We start from the raw sequence: 20720 nt of genomic DNA on the forward strand, positions 1-20720 counted from the left end.
AGTCAAGTATAATTACTCTCATCTTACATAATATTACTTTTACCCTGCACAAATAGCATTTTTCAGCCTGATTGCCCAGGAACTTTTAGGCTGGCTGTATTTAAAAAAAAACAACAAAAACAACACAACCAAAGAAAAAAACAACGCACACACACCCTCAAGTCTTGAAGGCTTTTCTCCTAGCATATATGAAATACCATGATTAGAGAAGCATGAAACAGTTCAGCAGTAAACAATAGAGGCTTCAAAAAAGGCTTATCCCTCCATACAGCTTCATTTAGCCCCGAAACTGGTTTAACTGTTCTATCACTCACCAGTGTAAAACAAGTATGTAAATGAGAAGGAGCACAGAACGAGAAGAGGGGCAGAAAAAACCCTAAAAAAAAGGCGCAACTTTATTAATTTTAATACAACCTTTTTTGCCTATTTATTCTGTCTTTTTAGGTGTTCTGCTGTTGATCAAAAAAGAGGCTCTTGAGTAGAATTAGCTGCACTTGGGTCTTTCAGCAGATGAAGAGATAACCAGAACCTAGCCACCTATGTCAGCAGTCCAATAAGCAACAAGTACCTTAATAGTCACAGATTTCCTTAAAAGTTGGGATAAAACTGTCCTGGATTTATTTTCTGCTCAATATTTAGGCTGTTTATTGAAATGAGTATCATGTGATGAATCACTTCCTTTCTTCTATTGCCTGCATTTGTCCTAAAGTATTTTAACTATGAGTTTAAAAGGTTTGAGTTGTTTTCCCATATATCCAGGCCAAGGCAACCATTCATCTCATTCTGTTAAAACACAAAAAATCTGGCATACCTCAAACATTACCACATTTCCATACTAGAGAAAGAAGTTGAGCTTTTTCAAACCAGGCCTCTTCTTAATTTTCAATTCAACTTGAGATTGACCGGCAACCTGGGAAGTAGTTCACCATGTAAACTACCTTATTCTATTATTATTACTGTGTTCTTTGTGTACAGAAACTATACTAGTTTTTATGCTAGAAATAACAGTAAAGATTCTGTTGCCCAAAATGTGAACATTAATAATCTAAATTTGAAGGACTCAGAACATCTTTATTTCTTCTCCTGATGGTCCAGTACTGGAGATCAAAAAAGACAATGATTTTCCATGTAAACTTTGACACATTCTGGTAAGCAACTGTCCAGAGTATAATACTTCTACACAGTACTTGCCCTTTCTATCCAAGAGTTCAGCCAGACCACAAAATGGGAGGTTCACATGTTGCTTTTGTTTCAGACTTCCAGCAGGGAATAAGCAACAAAAAATATCCACAGTAAGAATAAATCTTTGTAGAAAGGGATGAATAGTCTTCACTACCCTGAAATATGAGCCTACTACTCAAAACTGACAAAGTTTGGAGAAATGGAATAAGAGTCTTCACAATGTATCCACGATCGTGCTGGAGGCGGAGGGCTGGAGGTCAGTCAGTTTCTCTAAGTCTTTGAAAGTGTGAAGGCTATATTAAAAGCAAAGCTGTATAATTTTGGGTGAGAGAACATTAAATAAAATCAATCACAATCAAAGATAAGCTTTATGTTTTGAGAGGTTAAGGAAAAGCTTTTTGGTATCATGGACATAAGAAAAAAAAATAATTTGTTTCTTCAGGAATAGTTGAACAGTGAAAAAAAATAAAGTAATTAAGCATTCAGGAATATGAGAGTTAATTTTTATAAATAGTTTTGGGCCTTGAATATATCTATTGCCATAGTTTCCAAAGAACAAATAAAAGAAAAATATATATTTAAAAATACAGAAAAGAACAAGAGTGGTCTTACTGGCTTTACTTATACCAGCTGAAAATGGAGAACCTAATGATAACTATCTTTTGATCTGATTATAATTTGAAGTTAAACTGGCTAGTCTGTTTTGTAGCCAAAGAGTGGAAATACTTCTCAGCTTTACTTTTAAGTTCTCATTCAAGTATGGCAATATTCCATGGTTACGGTTGGGTTTTTTTTTTTGGTTTGGCTTAGTTTGTTTGTTGGGGTTTTTTAAAATATTTTTTTAATATTTCTAAGTTAAAGACATATCCATTTTTACTAAGAAAAACATTTCTTATCTCTTCACACACAGGATCCTGTGGAAATTCTCAGGCTCTACATCACTGTAAAGTAACATATACAGTGAGCCACTTTTGACTGGATGAGGTCTCTTCAATAGGTTAGGCCAACTTGACAAATGAGATCAGTCTGTCCTGCTAGGAATTTCTCAAGTAGAAATTTTCTTTGAGTGACCAGATATTCTTTGGAGACATATGTTATGGAACATGCATCTGTATGTGTGTGCATATACATATATACACACACATACACACAAACATATATACATACTTTTATGTATACATATTCTTTTTCATGCTGGTGTCTTGTATTTAACATGATTTCTTAATTGTTCTCTTCAATTTAATTTCTGTGGAGTTCTTTTAAAAGAAGTTTGGAAGGTAGGCAAATACTATAATACCTAAAATATTCTATGTAATCCGAGTATAGTATAGTACCATTGAATATAAAAAACCTCTTTGTTTTCACTTCTCTCCAAAAGGTAAGAGGAATTTCATATAGATATAATCAAACTTCCAATTTAAACCAAATTTTGGGAGAAGGCGAGCTATAGATTTTCATCTGAGATAAGATTTCAGTTTTAGAGAGAATTTAAGAAAAAAATGTATTTTAATAATTAATATTATTAATAGTTAATATTAATTATACTAATTAACATTAATCATTATTAAATATTTTAATAATTAATAAATTAATAAAAGCTCTGCAATAGCTTTTAGTCTGACCAGGAATGCATAGATGGAATGAACACTCTGTCAATTTACCTAAATTCACAAGTAGGAAGAGTGAGGAGCCAGAGGAGAACATAGAAAGCAATTTTAATTTCGCATTTTCATTAACCGTATGTCTATCATGTATTTCTATTCATTCCTCCCTCAGAGAAGTGACAGTGCTCTATTACAAGCAGCTAAGTAAGAGGCAAGAGAAAAATAACCTACTAGTGCTCAGAATCACAGACAGACAGAAAAGAGATAATTCTTCCTATCCAAGCCCTATCCCATACAATAATTCATCTGTTGAGAAAAAAGAAAGTCTCTCACATTAATAGCCTAGGATTTTAAGTACCACCAAGTAATTCTGGTTAAAATAAATAAGTTTCTCAGGTTTACTCTCACTACTTCTTTTTTGCCCATCAATGATAGAAGAAAGGAAAGTTTGTAAATCCTAAATCAACTTCCATTGCAGAGATTTTGCAAGCACACTGTTCAGGCATTATTGGTGCCTGAAACTTAAGGTTGGTGCTACTTTTTTGAAAAGTTGTATCTACAATAACAAAAAAGTCTGTCTGGTTACGTTTAAGTATAAAACATAGTCAAAACAGAAAATGCAGAATGCTCATTATAATTACGATTCAAAATGTATGATGTGCACTGCCATGTTGTCATGAAAGTATGCGATGTAGAAGCTGTGAAACCAGATTAATCACTTGGACTTCATGAGTAGTTTCTAGAGAATTTTAATCAATGCCTCTAAGTAGGCAGTATTTGAATTAGAAGTAACCCACAGGAATTTATGTTCTTTTAGAGTACACTTTTTCATCTTCTAAGCATCTCCTACCTGAACATAGCAAGACATCATTTTATCACTGACTAGGCAAAGCAGCAAGTATATATTAGCACTATCACATAGCTATCCTCAGAGATGAGCAAAATCCTGAGAAAAACAGTCAAACATCTAATCTAGCCTGCTTGAGGGAGAGTGCTGTTGGGGAAGGGATTGGACAGCATGACCTCCTAATGTCTATTCAGCCCTAAATCATTCTATGGTTATTACTCAGCCCTAAAATGTTCTAATATATTCTATATTGCGATAGCATGCCACCTACCAAAGAGGAAAAACAGAATAAAGAGCCTTTCAAACTGAAATGAGCATATAAGTAAAACTCATCTTGATATTAACATCAACAGCACAGATTAGAACAAAACAAATTTTAGTCTCACCATAGCCAGGTGAAAGAGTGCAAAAAAAGTGCTATTGTCACTCCACTGAAAATTATACCAACGTATTGTTCCTTTTAAAGAAGCAAACACTGCCTTCAAGCAAAACAAAAGTCAATCCAAGTATTGTGAAGTCTGGATATAATACAAAATACTAACATTTGCTCTGAGAATTAACTGCTTCTATTTTTCTAGCAGACAGGCTTGACATATTATACTTCTTTATTTATTTTTATTTTGAGATGGAGTCTATGATTTATATTTTATGTATGTCAATTAATAGAGAAAAAGTTTTGTCAGATGCACTTTTTTTTTAAAAAAAAAAAAACAACTCTTTCCCCCATCACTACTAAATGGAAAAGATTCAGGATTATGGTTGGAAAAAAAATTAATTTCACGTACAACAGAAAATTGAGGTCTTTATTTAAATCATGACAATTCAGCAGAAACACTTTTAAATTATTACTACAAAAACAGTTGCCCAGAAGTCTTGTAGACCAAATTCAATAATTTAAGTAATAATTTAAGAGTTTTTCTGGTTAAAAAAAAAAAAAAAAAAGAGCCTTAACAGTGACAGGGCAGAATAGAACTTTCTAAACATTTAATGTTTCAGTATTTCCATTATTATTTTTAGGACATGGCTTAATTATCTTTGCAAGACGCTTCAATTACTAAACCTTGGTCAGATTAAACACAGTGATTGTGCATACTTTTTACAGGTAATTTATCAACCACCAGAAAGCCACTACTTTCTGACTAAAAGTAAAAATAAAAATAAATGGACATTCTCACTCTAAGGTATCTGCAGCACCCCCCCCCCAGGGAATGACTTACCAGTGCCTTGCACAGTCCATTCAAAAATACTTAACTGCCATCTAGTGGCTCAGTAGGCCGACTTCTTTATGACGTCTTTTGTGCTCTCTAATTAAGCTTCTCCCCTCATTTCTAATATTTGAATTCTCATCTTTCCTTCAGAACCTAAGAAATCCCGACATTGTCAGAAGACAGTGTTTTAATCCTAAAGTTCAACTAGCAGTTCATGTTGGAAGAAGAACAGACTGGAACAGATAATCTCTGTTTAAATTATATTAAGGTCTCATCTCAGAGAACCTCACTTCATATTTTAAAAATTTTAATTAATTTATCTGCTACAGTTGTAGAACATGAACAATTAGTGCTTATTAGGCTTTCAAAATAAACAAAACTAAAAAGAAACCTGAAAAACGCAGCACATTTAATCTGAAGAGTAAATTCTAATATTAAGAATTGAAGATAAATTTCCATCAATAAAATTAGAAACTTCTGCATAAGAACTATATTTCATGAACACAAACATAAAAGGGTATACTCAATTTGCACTTATCATGTTCTGGATTGAAGTCCGACAGAATTTAGACTCCTCTTTACCGCCTGAACAAAATGCTCTGCACTTCAGCAGTTCCTATGACCCCAACAGTAGAGTCTTTTGCCAGGTTCCTGTCATCTCGTTTCATATGAACTTTGTTTCCTTTCTGTTCCTTTTTTCATAAAGCACAATTTATTTTCATGGCTAAAGAGAAAACACTGTCTGCCTACATATGCTTCCTGATATTCACCAGCTTTAAGCTAGGATATCCCAACTCTAACGTTATACATTGAACCTACAGTTTGAACATAACTTCCCGCACACCACACGTTACAAGCCTGGCTTTATTTTTTGCAAGATGAGAACAAACCAGATTTATACCTCTGATATTTTTAGCTTTTTTTTTTTTTTCTTTCTTTCTCTCTGAGATTGGGGCACACCGGCATGACTTTGCAGGAAGTCTATGTCGATACGCTTCTACTTAAAAGAATATATCCAATTGTCTTTGGCAGGACAGAAACCATCAGTTAGCTATGGTATTTACTTTGAAAAGTGCAATAGGTACAGACTTCACTATTATTTGATTCATATGGAAAACTTTCCAAAAAGTTTGCTTCTTTCAGACTCCTTGCTTTCCTCAATGAGACAACCAAATATGGTAGGTCCTTGTGAATGAAGCAGTGAATGAATTCTTTGTTTTGCTTTACTTGAGCACGCGGCTCTTTTGCTTTACCTATTAAACTGACTGTTTTCTCAACCCATGAGGGTTTATTTTTCCTCACTCTTGATCTTCTGATTCTCTCCCCCAACTCAACCCAGGGGGAGTGAGCGAGTGGCTACGTGGTCCTGTTGCTGGCTGGGGTTAAATTATAACAGTTTTATATTTTCTAAATAGACAATATGTATCAATATGTATTTATCTTAAAGGATTTCACAAACTTTTTTCTTTTATTATGAAGTTTCAAAATTGGAAAAATTTCAAATGTCACTAAGTTATTACCCTAAGGAGTTATAATAATTTTTAGCTAAAGACTAAAGTAAGAAAAAAAGGGTCCCCGCTGAAAAGCTGAGAGGATTACCAGGAAAGTGTGGTAGTTAGGAATACTCTAAAGAGTTTTCTCTTCTTCCTTTACTAAAGCATTTAGGACTTACAAAGTTTTCTCTGTTTTTTCTGGGAAGACTAAGCAGACTTTGTTGCTCCTCTTTGGCATTTCAAAAACAGGACTTGAAACAGCTGCCAATTTTTCTTACTTTTTTGCTGCTTACCAATTCCTGCACTGAAAGCAAACACACCTCTAGGTGCTAATTTTTTTAATTGCAATTTTTAGAAATGATCTATTGCAGACTTCAGACTTAAAAGAACAGTCTTAAAAACTTTAGGAAATTATGCTGCAAAATATTAACGTTATGTCTAACATTGTAAAATTAAGGAAATGCAGAGGATATATGAAAAAGCCCCTTTCTGGTGGCAAGAAATCATAGAATCCAGGCTCTGTGTGTGTGTTACTTGTTTTAATTTTGCCTTATTCTGAATCTTTTAGTCAACTGTTTATCATAAATGAGGTAAATTATCAGCATCATTACATTTGCGTTTGTTTCTATGTCAATACAGACCATTTCCAATTATTTTAATAACATGTGGAAAATGTTTTTTCCCATGGTAGGCCAAGGGAAGAAGCCTGTAAGTAGACTTAGTTGGTCAGTTTCAAGTTTTACACTAGGGCGCTCTTCCTTTGTCATGTTTCTAAAGGAAAGTGAAAAATCACCTACTTGTCTTACTTCAGCCAATGCTTGCTTTCTTCAGAAAGAAAAACTATGGACAAGCTAGACAAAGAATAAAAGAGGCTAGATCTCTAATAAAAATATTTCACATTATTTCGTAATTTAAAAAAAAGTACAAATAACACCAAGAGTGATCTGATTGCAGTAAAGGATTTATCTACAAACATGATGAAAAAAGGTTAGTGTGACCATTCTACTTTCTAAATGTTTTTATAGATTGATGTAGATAGGCATTGATAGATAGGTAGAATACACTCAACTGTTTGGGACTGTACAGAAATAGTTTAAACACATGAAAACACAGTTCCTCAAGTTAATTAACTTCCACTCTGATTTTCAAAATAAACCAGAACGATGATGACATAATATAGTGAAAACTTGAGGTGATTTCCTGCAAGTGAGGTGATCATGCATTCAAAACAGTTATTTCTGCTCTTCATTGATGAATAATAGTACAGAATGGAAGAAGTTCACATTAGTGTCATAAGAGATCAACACTGAGCAAGAGGGATGAAGAGTTCTAACAACACTAATATATGCAATTCAGTAATGAGAACAAAATAGGCTAGTTTTAAAACTAAGGAAAAAAAAAAAACCCACCAACCTGATGTAAATTTTATTTGTTCAAGATATCAAACAGTGCTCTAGTCCTGCTGGTGAAACTTAATTCTCATAGCAAAAGAATCAGTTTCCTTCAGGTAAAGCATCTAAGCATTCATGAACCTATTTCCATTAATTACATTTCCAATAAAAAGGTATTTTTATATACGTTGTTTCTTGTAATAATTAAAATCTTAGAGACAGATTAAATATGCTCCTTACATGTGATACCTTTCTGGAAGTATATTTTTCACAAGAAATACTAGAAAGCATTGCTACAGAAACTTGGGTGACTTAAATATAAAAATAGCATGTGACAAATATATTTTCTTTAAACTTAACATATTGTAGTGTAGAATAATTTCATTGTATTATTTTAATTAATATGCTTTAATTTTTGAATGTTCTTAATTATGTAGGTAGAAGAATGTAGGTAGCTGACTAGAAGCACTCCTTTAATGTTGTTTCGCAAGACAAAACTCATAGAGGTAACATGCTTCTCCACCCATGCTCATAAAATACTTGGTTGAACCTGGATTAAATTTGCAGGTCTAATGATCAGTAGCATGCAATTCACTAGGCATTCCTTGTTTTCTCCCTCAAAAGCAAATCACTGATCATTTTCACAAAAGCTGTTCAATGCAGTGATGCTTGAACCATCTAGTTATTAACAAAAAACCCTAACCCAAATGAAAGAAAACCCACAAAAAATAAGCTCCATCAAGGAAAAATATGAACTAACTAAATAAAAAAGACAGACAGACATCAAGAGCTTTTGGCTTCTTCTTGTTCTAAACCAAGATTTAAGGAAACCAGAACTTTGCGTTCCTCTTCATGGCTTTCAGAAAAATGGAATAGTCTTATTCACTAGTATAATAATTCTGGCACCTGGGATCAGAGTGTTTTCACAGAAATTAAGCAAGTCTCTTGAGGAAACAAAATTTTAAGTTCCTCAACTCTATCAAATCACACTAGATTTAAAGAAGAATATAACATGAAAGGTCACATGTTAAAAACACCCCACAACATTACTTATACTGTGTTTATGTTAAACAAGCACAACCCATACTAAGTCTCCACTGCAGTAGTATTACATTATCTCTGAACATCTGAAGTCCAGCATGGCACTCTAAATCTCTTCACCTACTATCATAAGCTTCAGTGGAAAAACAGAAAAAAATCTCTCCTACTGTTATTCACATGAACTTTTGTAGATTAGCTAATATAACCAGATCTTTTATTGCTATTCCTCAGTAACGCCACCAGACCTCCAGAAGCAAGCGTTAACTTACTTCTGAGTAAATCAAACAATAACGTTTTACAAGGTTCACCTGAGGTAGAGGAATCTCGAATCTTTGTACCTAGATACATGTAAGTATCTAGGTGTAAGTACCTAGCATGTAAGTATTCGGAGATAAAAATTTAGAATCAAAACCACACTTCTGAATGTCTGCATTCAGAACATTCAGTAAATAAAACTATTGAAAATATGTCTGAAGTACTGCTTTTCCAGTCTTTTTACAAAATGGTACACAAAACACTTGCTAGAATCTTACCTGTATCTGCTGAACATCTTCTATGCATTGTTTCTCTGTATCTTGGACAGTAGATCTCAACTCTGAATTTGAAAAGATGATACAGATTTTTAAATTTCTATATTAAAAAAAACTATTGATCTCTCAAAATACACAATATGAATTTAATGAAAAGAGAGTAGAGTTAAAAAGAAAACAGTGTTAATTGTCCCACTTTCTAAATTATCCATCTAAAATTAAATGAACAGATTGTTCGCATAAATAAAGCCAGCCTGATCTCAATTTGCAATGTATTTCTTATGATGCAGCATTAAATTCTATCATCTTAAATGTGTAGCACATAAAACTTGAAAGAAGTCCATTTTGATTGTCAAAATTTCCAATTCAAACAATAGTAGATATTATTCTTTGTATATTATGTTATGTACATGATATATATATTCTGTTATATATTACAGAATAGGATATATTCTATAGATACATTCTATAGAAGGTCAAGGAAAGTTCTCATGCTTGTTCTTCCCATTCTCATTAAGAAATATTTCTGTCCTTAAGGTCTACACGTAGTGTCTGTTCACAAAAGGTCAAAAGAACCCACGAGCAGGATGATGACTGTTGGCAACCAGGTTGTATTTTCATATCCTCCTCTGGCCCTTCTCTGCCCTACTGTCAAAATTTGAGATCTCCACAGTAGGAGTGATACCAACACAGATCTAAACTCACACATCAAGAGTGTTCTTGAATGCAATTGGCCTTGCTATTGCAAATACATTTTGAGATATCTCAATTTCATCCTATCTTTATTATTCACTGTAAACAACATCTCAGCCTTACAGATGGTTTGGGACTGTACACGTATTGTGTAAGTGCACAGCTAGAGCTTCCCAGAACTGGGGACATTCAAGCTAAGGATACAAAACTAATTTTTCACCTTTGTACTGAGTTCCACACCCTCTCTTTTGGGTATAGAGCAAACATTAATCTGACTTTTTGAATTTTGACCGTGTTACTCATTTACATTGAAAGATGAAACAATACTACTATGTTCTAGTAGTACCTTCTTCAATTATTTCCTACTTTGGAAGAATTAATGAGAATCCTAATGAATACCTAAGCATTCCTTTACTTAATTGCTGTTTTTTAATGGAGGGAAAAAAAAAAAAATGTCCCAGAACTATGGTTCTAAATGGAACTACATGTCTCCAACTATCACTGCAACAATAAAGAAAATAAAATAGCAACAGGATTAAGAACTTTTATCTACACGTTTTACCTGGAAAATGGGCATCAAAACATAAAACCACCCCCTCAACTGTTTTCCCTCTCTTATTTTGAAACTTGGACAACAATTATTCTCTCTACAAATGCTTGCTTTTTGGATCGCTGTTTTCATAAAAACATTTCAAGTTCAAACAAAAGCTAAGTACAAAAGCAATTACGTGAAACCTTGATTTATTTTAATGAGAGGCATGTACTGTACATTCCTGCATTGTTTCTACAGTGCTGTATTTTGGTTGCCCACTGAATAAAAGAAATAACATATTTTGTGCTGGAAATTACACAAGCATGTTAACAACCCAATACACATTCAGGACCCTCAAGTCCCTTGGTAAGCCATCACAGATAACAACAAAGAGTTATTTTTAAATTTATTTATGGAAGAGAGAGAGTCTTGCATTTAAGGCACAGGGCTTAAATTAAAAGGTCTGGTTTCCATTCTGTTCCATTCTGACTTTTCTAAGATTTTTTTTCTGAACTTAAAGAACTTATTCTTTGATATCTTTGCCTAAGTTTCCTTGCCCAATAAGAGATAACTAGGAAAAAAAAATAGGAAAAAAAATAGGAAAAAAAATAGGAAAAAAAAGAAAGAAAAAAATCCCAACCCAAACCAAAACACACCAGCAGCCAAACAGTGCAAAGATCTCTAACCATCTTAGCAGCTACTGCTAATGATGTCTCTTTAACTGGTCATAGACTTGTACACAAGACAAGAACAGAAATATCTTTTTTGTACCTGCCCAGAGAACATGTGCATCTCACACCCTTATATCTTTTAAGGGTACAACCATACAGCAGACAAATCTGTTTACCATTTGCAGGAAGAGTGAAGCAGTTGTGGTCCAGAACCTCTGGATTAATAACTCCTAGTCATCTAGCTTCCTCACAGCTGACAATCCCAGCTGCTGGGAGGCGAGATGTACATGGGGGAAATTTCTTTGTCAGTGGTAGTTATGCTGCAAGGTTACCCATTTAAACTTAACAGTTGTCAATCTATTTTACTTTTTAAATTGTTTACTAAAACAGCATTTCAAGTCTCATCTGACAGAATTGTATCCAGTCATAAAAAGCTGGATGAGGATAGAGTGTCGTTAACAGGAAATAACTCATCATCTCTCACTTTGACATGTTTTTAGTATGGATAAATCATGCCTTGTTGCTGACTTGCAGAGTCCATTCACTGAAGAAAATTCAGGATGCTACTAATGAATTGGACACTCACTCCTCATTGCAACCGAAAGAACCCCACCAAAACCAGCAAATGATTATTTTCTGGTAAAAGGTATTAATGTCTCTTTTGAAGGAAGGGAAGAGTATTAACATTTTCAAACTAGGCAATTGTGAGATATTAGTTTTATAGATTATCTGGAAGAGAACTATTTTGGCTAAGCCTACCTCAATTGATTTGCAAAATGAGGAATACTTCATTAGTATTTGGGCATTGGTGATCTCTCCAGGGCCTGGTACATGATTTTAGATTTCTGTATGGTTGAGAGAAACTTTAAGGTGAATTTGATCTTTGTTCATACCAGGTTTTATTCTTTGCTAATATTTTATTACTAGTCAAGACATGTACACACACAATTTAGAAAGCAATGTTTCCTGTTATGCATATTGGCAAAAACCACCTCCCTTACTCAAAAGTTCTTTAAAAAAATAAGAACAGGCTACTCCTACACATTTGTCAATATTTCATAATTTGACATAATCATCTAGTTTATTTTTACCTTAAACAGGTTTTATTCTAAAGTTAATTTTAAGGTTAGTTTGCCAAAATGCACCAAATATAATCTATTTGTGCAAACAGGGTTTTACCTCTTTTAAGCAAAACTGAAAAAAACAAACAAACAAAAACCAAAACCAAACACTACCACCACAAAGACAAATCACAAAAAGATCCCTACTAGGAAAAATGTGCTGTATGACACTATATGATGAATAAAACCTTCCCTTTAACCCAAACAGAACTTTTCCTCATTTTTCATAATGCAAAAGGAATGTGTCCAGACAAGCCCAGTTTTGTTGAAGAGACTAACTTAGATTTTACTTTTCCTGTACGTTAAGGGAAATAGTGTCATCAGCAAAGCATCAAAATAGTTGAATTTCAATTACCCTGTGGTACTTGGATTCAGGCAATGTGCTGAGGTATGGGAGTGGTAGAGTCAAATACCATAAGAAGCGACAAAAACAGATTTGGGGTATTCAGATGGAAAAATTAGTGCACGTTGGTATTATTGTTGATATTGACTCATTTGTCCAAAAACTTTTCTGAATCCAGTACTGAAATTGGTTTTGGCATAAGTACCTGCTGACTTGCACCCAAATTCATATTAGGTATTTCCAAACTTCAGTTTTTTAATAAATAGGCAACCTAAAAAAAAACAAAGAACAAAACCAAACCCAAACAAACAAAACCAAAAAAACAACCTTACAAACCAAAAAAACCCCCTCAAAACCCAACCAAACAAAAAAACCCCAAAACCCCCAATCCCACAAACAAAACCAAACCCTGGCCACTCTAATAGCCCTTTCCTCATACTCAGCAACATTCCACATGACACAGAGCACACAGCAAAAGTATTTAATATATACTATATTAAACAGATTATTAAGTACTGTGCTAATTTAGGAACAGATTATCACATGTAAAATGAATACATTTAAAAATTCTTAGTATTATCCTCTGGGTAGAAATACCCTTCAAAATGGAAAAAATCTTTACGTTTAAAAATTTTTAATGTAATCAATGTTCTAGATTTCAGAGCAACAAAGCTGTTGTTAACTTGCACCAGCCTCCGATGGGTGAAAACCCCAAAGTAGAAAAAATAAAACATTCACCCTTTTGTTCTTCCAGTGCAGAGCATGTTCATAAACATTCTGATCACACATCCATTAGCTAAGCCTCCAAATTGAGAAACACAACTTGTCCTGTCAGAGTACATGGCAATGACTTCCACTACCACATATGACAGCACTTTCATCGAATACAGCACAAAATAGTATATAAATAGTCAAAAACTGGGCTAGCCCAACAGTCCAGTACTGTAGCATTCCATACTTTGAATTGCATCAGTAAAATGGATGCAGAAACATTTCCTTGACCACTAATAGAGCTGCTTTGGTAAAAGCCCCAGCATAAACAGAATAATATAGCGGCATTGCATTTTTGTTGGCATCACTTATTTTGCTTGTGAACACAGGAATAAGTGATACCAGTCAAAGTGAAGCATTGTCATGAAAAATGGTGTCCATGCAAGGAATACTTTGCTCGTGTTCCAGCGGAAGTGGTAGAGAAGTTCCAAAGAGAAGCAAATCTGAAATTAACTCCACCCAAAGCCTACAAGCAATACAAAGAGATCTGTTGAAATAATGAGTTAATTCTTCAAATCTGAGCTATGAAAAAAAGGGAGTAGTAGGCAATGGAAAATGACTCTCCATGGAGATCATGGGGAAGACTGCAGTCTGAAAGTGTTGAGAGTCGTTGAATACTAACTAATACAAAGCTTAGCCTTCAAGAAACTGTGGTATTTGTCCATCAACACTCCTAGCAGAAAACAGGTTTGAAATTCTCTTCTAAATTTCTGTCAGCTAAAAGAGGTTTTATTTTGTTTGGTTTTAATTCTCAGCTTAAACAAAGCTTTTAACGAGTATGCAGAAGATTTGAGAAATGCAACTGGTAGAGGAACATCACAAATTTTAAGATAAAAACTGACTTTGTAAACAAGACCTCAACTTATTTTTCAGATACACTTTTCCTACCTCTCTGTCAGCAGGAGACTGCTGAATCCACAAAGGAATACCTTACACCACACTCTAATAAATCTCAGTATATCAACATTGGACTTCTGAAGTTTTACATATTTTTAAGAAGAGAAAAGTACCCATATTTCATGGCTCTGAAGGTATGTAAACTGGAAAAAAAATAGAGGTCACAACACCTGGTAAAATCCGTTAGCAGATGCCAGGCAAACATCTTGGTTGCTAACAAAAAACATGCATTTTGGCTGAATATTTTTAATTACATTCATACTAGATAGCATTATTTCTGGTGCTAATCCAAGTTCTTCAAAATCAGGCATTTGTTAGAAGTTAATATCTTAAGTTTATAACTTGGATTCTGAAAGACAGCAGCTCTCCCCCCTGCAGTACATATATCTTGTCTGTGTCCAAGAACCATACCTTCTTCAGTAAGTTTGAGTCTTTGTTCTTCATCTGGAGGTTTGGGTGGGGGCCATGCAGATGGAATTCTCCTTGGAAAGCTTCCTTCAATGTAATCTGATGAATGTGTGGGTTGGCTAACTGCAGCCCAAGTATAAAGCTGGTCTTGCTGTGGTTATTAAAAAAAAAAAAAAAAAAACCCAACCAAGTTGAGAAGTTCGTATAGAAAAACAAGCTTAAAATATCAAAGCCTTTGTTTCCAACACAAATAACTCAATATCCACCCCTATAGCAAGGCATACTTGCTCTTCATCTCCTGACAAGGTTATTAAAAAAAAAAAAAAAAAAAACCAACCAAGTTGAGAAGTTCGTATAGAAAAACAAGCTTAAAATATCAAAGCCTTTGTTTCCAACACAAATAACTCAATATCCACCCCTATAGCAAGGCATACTTGCTCTTCATCTCCTGACAAAGATTTAACATAAATCTATATCAAAATAATGTTTCAGTTTTGGAATTACCTCTATTAACAATAGAAAATAAAATATTTTTGTTATCTACAGCACAATGAGATAATAGAATACAGTTCAGCACTTTTTTTTGAGCATGAGGAACTCTTTGCCACTTCTTTCCTTAGAGAGATAACAGGTTTTGTCCATCATGACTGTACTTCTTTACAGATGGCTAGTTTATAGGTTAGAGAAAAATATTTCACTCCACACACTGAGTAATCTTTTTACACCAAATCCATAAAAAAAGAAAAGAAGCAGGATTATTTCAGCATAAATTAAACTGAGATACTTATTCTTTGCAACCCTGTTTTGGTCATTTACATATTCATAAAAAGGCAGCTATAAAAAGGTGGATTTGCATTTAGAATAAAATCCTAAAAAAACCCCAACAGTTAAAAGTATTCTCAATCCTCTGGGCTCAAATTAGTTAATATCCTTATTACTCAATAGCTTTGAGCTTGATTCACTTACTAGAAGTAGGAGGCATACAGACTGTCTGATGACAACTTGGACAAACTTGTGCTTTAAGCCAACAGAAAGATTTTAACTGACCACAATTAAAGTAGTTTTTCTTGTGATGCCCACTATGCATCAACATGCACACCTTGTGATTAAATATTTATAATACTGTAAACATCACAGACGTCAATCACAACAATTGCATGAGTTACCTAGTAAGTGATCTAAAAATATGCAAATATTGTAGTACAAAACCGGCCAAAAAAAAATTAAAATCAGATCACAAGATGAAAATATAGTCATATCACACAGTAATACCTTCTTATGAGGATCATGTTCACTACACTTCATTCACACTACTGCCTCAGTAAAATGTTGGTAATATATATTTCTCCTGCTACATATTTCATTTTTAGATTAATTTTTTTTAATTTTATACAGCTACTAAACATTGAAGAAATCTGCAGGGGAAAGAAAAAAAATAATTTAAGACTATTTTTGGTATAATCGCCATTCTATGTGACTAAGCTCCAACTTGTCTAAAAATAAGTTGTGATAAGAGTGATAATATTCTATTGAGAGCAACTTAGAACAGACAAAAGCTGGTTATAAAGTAAAGAGTTTTTGTTTACAGACAGTGCCTTATACAAACTCATTTTTCCAGCATGGAACATTATGGCACAAATTCAGCCCCATACACATGCCTTTGATAAAGGTAAAAATAAATGGATAAAAATCTTAATACGAAATCATATCAGGTTCTTTACATAGCCCTAAACTCTATGTTCCTTGAAAAGTCTATCCTTTTCCAATTACCATGCTACCACATTTGAATATCCAAACAGGTCTGATTAATACAGTTCTTCCAGTAACTTAGTACTTTCCCTTCATCCAATTCCAGATTTTTAGAGTGTATGTATTTTTGGGTTTCTGCCTGATTTCCAGTAGTGTACATACTGTGTGAAGAAAAAGAAAAGGTTCTGGATTTTGCTATTTGTCTTGTTTCTGCACCATCCAAATCTCAAAAACACAGAGAAAAATAAGATTCAAAAAAGTAAAAGAAGCAAACCAGAACAATATTTTTTTCCCCCACTCTACTACCTTACACAGTTCAAGGAACACAGGGAAGAACAAGGTTTACAGCAGGTTAAACTGGGTAAGCACAGTCGACTTTCAATGGGATTACATGCAGGGTTATAGGGCAATAAAACAGAAGACAACAGACTATAGATAATATTGACATAGCATGACTGAAGAAGACAAGCTGTTAAACTGTTCCTGGCCATGGTATTTCACCATGGCAGTTTTTGAAAGATATAGTACAATCATTTAGCAACAAATTTTTGAAGAATGATTAGTCTACGTGAATTAAGGTGTAGTAGAAAAGCCATGGTATGTCTCAGAATTATTGTACAGATGGGATACATTGTGAGGGTAATAAAATATGAAATACCTATATTCTTGCTGATAGCATTTACAGCTTATAAACTATGAACAGTTATAAATTTAAGACATCATACAACTCTGTAACTGACTCGACATGGGAGATTTGTTTGTGACTCTAAAAGACAGTATTTTTTCGTGTGTGTTGTTTTTTGGTTTTAGAGTCCTTTCATTCACTATTCAACATAGAGAAGGAAGATGGAATAGACTCATCATGCAATAGAAGTTTACAGAGGCATATGTAAACTTGCAAAAATGCCTTGACGGGACACGCACCACAACCAAAACATACCCACATTCAACATTGAAACAAAGTATTTAACAACAGCTACATCCAGATTACTTGCAAATTTATAAATCATGAAAACCTCTTATGACAGAAAGGTAGCCTGAAGGTCTAGACTTCAAGTTGATAGTCCGTAAACTACACTTAAAATGGGAAAGGATTAACCCTGCCCATTTTTGTACCCTTTAGAACAGATGAATCATTTGAATGTCCTAATTCCTACTCACTCAAGAAACTGTCTAAAATCTAATCCTCTTAACCTTTTCTCTTTAGGTCCTCATTGGTTAATATAATAACCCAGCTCTTTTCCCCTTTTCCAAATCTGATAATGCCATGAGTTTGCATGATTATTAGAACATTTTGAAGAAAGGTATATGCAGCCAATTCTATGATGTTCAAGCAAAAGAAACAAAATAATCTAAATTAAAAAAAAAAAAAATCCAGATTTGCTTTTATCATTAATAGCTGTAATACAAGAATCTACAAACCTATATTTCCACATTCAACTTACTCTTCTTTAATCTTTTCATTTCAGAGACAATTTTTACTTGATATTATTTTAAGTACAGCCAGTGAATTACTCTTACCGTAATCAAGCTTTGAATACATCTGGAACTTCCACTTTATCTTGCTCAGACTCCACTATGTAGTTAAAGCACTTCTTTTTCAGGCAAAAAATAAGCATATATATCCTTGTAATGAATGATCCCAGTCTTACTTATTCAGACTCATTTCTGGGCAGACATTGAAAGCTTAAAGCTGTCTGAGTCCGGTGCACTAAACGTGATGTCAAGAAGAGCCCTCGTTTCCACACATCCTTACACAGCACTTTCTTTCCACTGGTTCTTAAAACTGCAGAGCATTCTCACATGGGTGAGGCAAAGTGCCTGCAGGATCTGATGGTACCTAATCAATAGACATTTTACCACTTATAGATGCTAGCATTTAGAATAGAGCCACAGAGTCAGGTCTATAGTTTAACTCACTCTCTTCCCAGCAAGCTCTCAGTAGGCACAAAGAATGGGTTTTTGTAACAAATTTTCACTCTCAAGTTCCACAGCATTACATTTCAGGTACATAATATATTAAATACTAATTATATTCCTTCACTGCCTGAGCTAAATATATGCTTTTCTGCTTTAAAATGGAAGGCAATACCATAAGCTACTCCAAGTAAGAACCTCTAGCAAATACCATATAGAAAAAGAGCCCAGTGGACCCAAAACTAGGGCAATGACTAGACCTGCAGCCAACATCAGAAGGCATACTGGTGGACCCTGAGCTTTCTTTGAGAAAAGGGGTAACAAATTTTTCACGCAGACAGACCAGGTTTATTCCCTGAGCCACAGACTGAATTAGAGATTAGTTAGTATATCCCTCCCCAGTAGACTGTATTCCCTGTAGGAATACAATGTACAACTTTGAACCTATGCTTTTGGCAGCTGTATCACAGCTGGAAATATGCAGGTAGTATGACTTTCTGTTCAATGTCTCTTCAGTTTTTAATTAACTGTTTAGCTGCTTCCACTTCAAAGGACAAAGATAGCCATTGTGAGTAATACTTAAAAGAGGTACAAGAGGTGGAGTTGAAACAGTAAATAAGACTGAGACAGTTGGGATTGTTCAGCCTGGAGAAGAGAAAGCTCTAGGGAGACCTTAGAGCAACCTGAAGGGGGCCTACAATAAAGCTGTAGAGGGACATTTTACAAGGGCATGAAGTGATAGACCAAGGGGTAATGTCTTTAAACTGGAAGAGCATAGATTTAGATTGGATATCAGGAAGAAATTTTTCACTATGAGGGTGGTGAAACATTCGAACATGTTTCCCAGGGAAGTTGTGGATGCCTCATCCCTGGAAGTGTTCAAGGCCAGATTGGATGGGACTTTGAGCAACCTGGTCTACTGGAGGGTGTCACTGCCCATGGCAGGGTGGGATTGGAACTAGATGATCTTTAAGGTCCCTTCCAACTCTAACCATTCTATAATCAGCAGTACCTCTAAATACCTCTAAACTTTCTTACACTGGGGTGAATTGGTACTAACTTTCCTGATGACTTCTGCATTAAGCCATGATGGAATCAGAGCCTTTCTTGCAGGTCATTTATTTTTAAATTGTTAACTTGAATGATTTCTCACCCAAACCCCAAACATTCAAAGTTAGCCTGAAGAGAGGAAGACAGAAGGGTTGGCATGTCTGCAGACAGGTAGAAATGGGCCAGGAGTAAATACAGAGTTGTAGGTACAAGAAGGTTCCTACTCATCAAATCAGTCTGGATATGGACAGCCTTCCAATGGGAAGAGCAGAAAGTATGACTGTATTTAAGATGAAACTAGGTAAACTCATAAAGGAATTACATTTTACGGTATTTGGGATAAGCAGGGGCCAGATTCCATGACTCAGGTGATATATTGCAGTCTAAGAGCTTGAAAGAGCTTGTTCTATGTTTGTATACAACTGTTTGTCATTTAGACTGTTTCAAGTGCATTGAAGGATTTATTTTTTTTTTCCCTTTCAGGAAATTTAATCATTCTGATATACTAAGTATAAAACCTCTAAAGTGAAAGAAAGCCAGTTGCATGGTCTCACTGCATATCAATAGTTAATTGGACAAGCAAGGTTTTAGTTCAAGAAATTAGAGCCAGACTACCTCAAAATGCTCTTATCAGCAGGAGACGGCTTTATTTTAAGCAGCTTTTAAAATAACGAAATCAATACTACCAGGAATGAGGAAAGTGGTTTACTTTTTGAGGAGAGGTTCAGTAGCAAAGTGGCAGAACTAGAGCAGTGATTAAATGTGGCTATCAGCCTATACTACCTTTGGCCGTACTAGTAAGCACATATGCCTTTCAAGGCTGAAAAACAGCAAGTCAGTCATAATACTATAATATATGGCTGAAGTAGCCCTTTATCCTCGTGAACTGAATTTGATGCGTGAGCATTTTACTGAAGTGATTTTTTTTTCTTTTTAGAAAACTGATGAACTGATGTGCCTCAGCAATTCCTTTAAAAACACTTCAAGTGTCAAAAGAACATGATACATTTCTTTCCTATGAAATGACTTCAACTTCATCAATAAAACAGAATAAACTTGTTTGCTCCCATCAAACTTTGCTCAGGATTCAAGATCATATCCTGAGGATATAAGAGGCCAACAGAGCCAATACCTTATAGTTAGAACCCTCATGGGGAAAGGAGACCAGAGGGCTGGAGCACCTTTCCTATGAAGACAAACTGAGAGAGCTGGGGTTTTTCAGCCTGGAGAAGAGAAGGCTCTAAGGAGACCTTATAACAGCTTTCCATTACC

At 34.6% G+C, this 20720-nt stretch overlaps 1 protein-coding gene across 1 annotated transcript in view; it reads right to left on the minus strand.

The window, feature by feature from the left end:
* Positions 1–20720, minus strand: part of FMN2 (formin 2) — a 159618-nt gene that overhangs the window by 109986 nt on the left and 28912 nt on the right. Inside the window, exons 3-4 of the mRNA XM_014951225.1 lie at positions 14736–14883; positions 9300–9361 (exon numbers count right to left, since the gene is read on the minus strand). Of these exons, the coding sequence (XP_014806711.1) occupies positions 9300–9361; positions 14736–14883 (210 nt within the window). The remainder of the gene's footprint in view (positions 1–9299; positions 9362–14735; positions 14884–20720) is intronic.

Source organism: Calidris pugnax, unplaced genomic scaffold (genome assembly GCF_001431845.1).
Source record: "Calidris pugnax isolate Ruff unplaced genomic scaffold, ASM143184v1 scaffold24, whole genome shotgun sequence".
Taxonomy (NCBI): domain Eukaryota; kingdom Metazoa; phylum Chordata; class Aves; order Charadriiformes; family Scolopacidae; genus Calidris; species Calidris pugnax.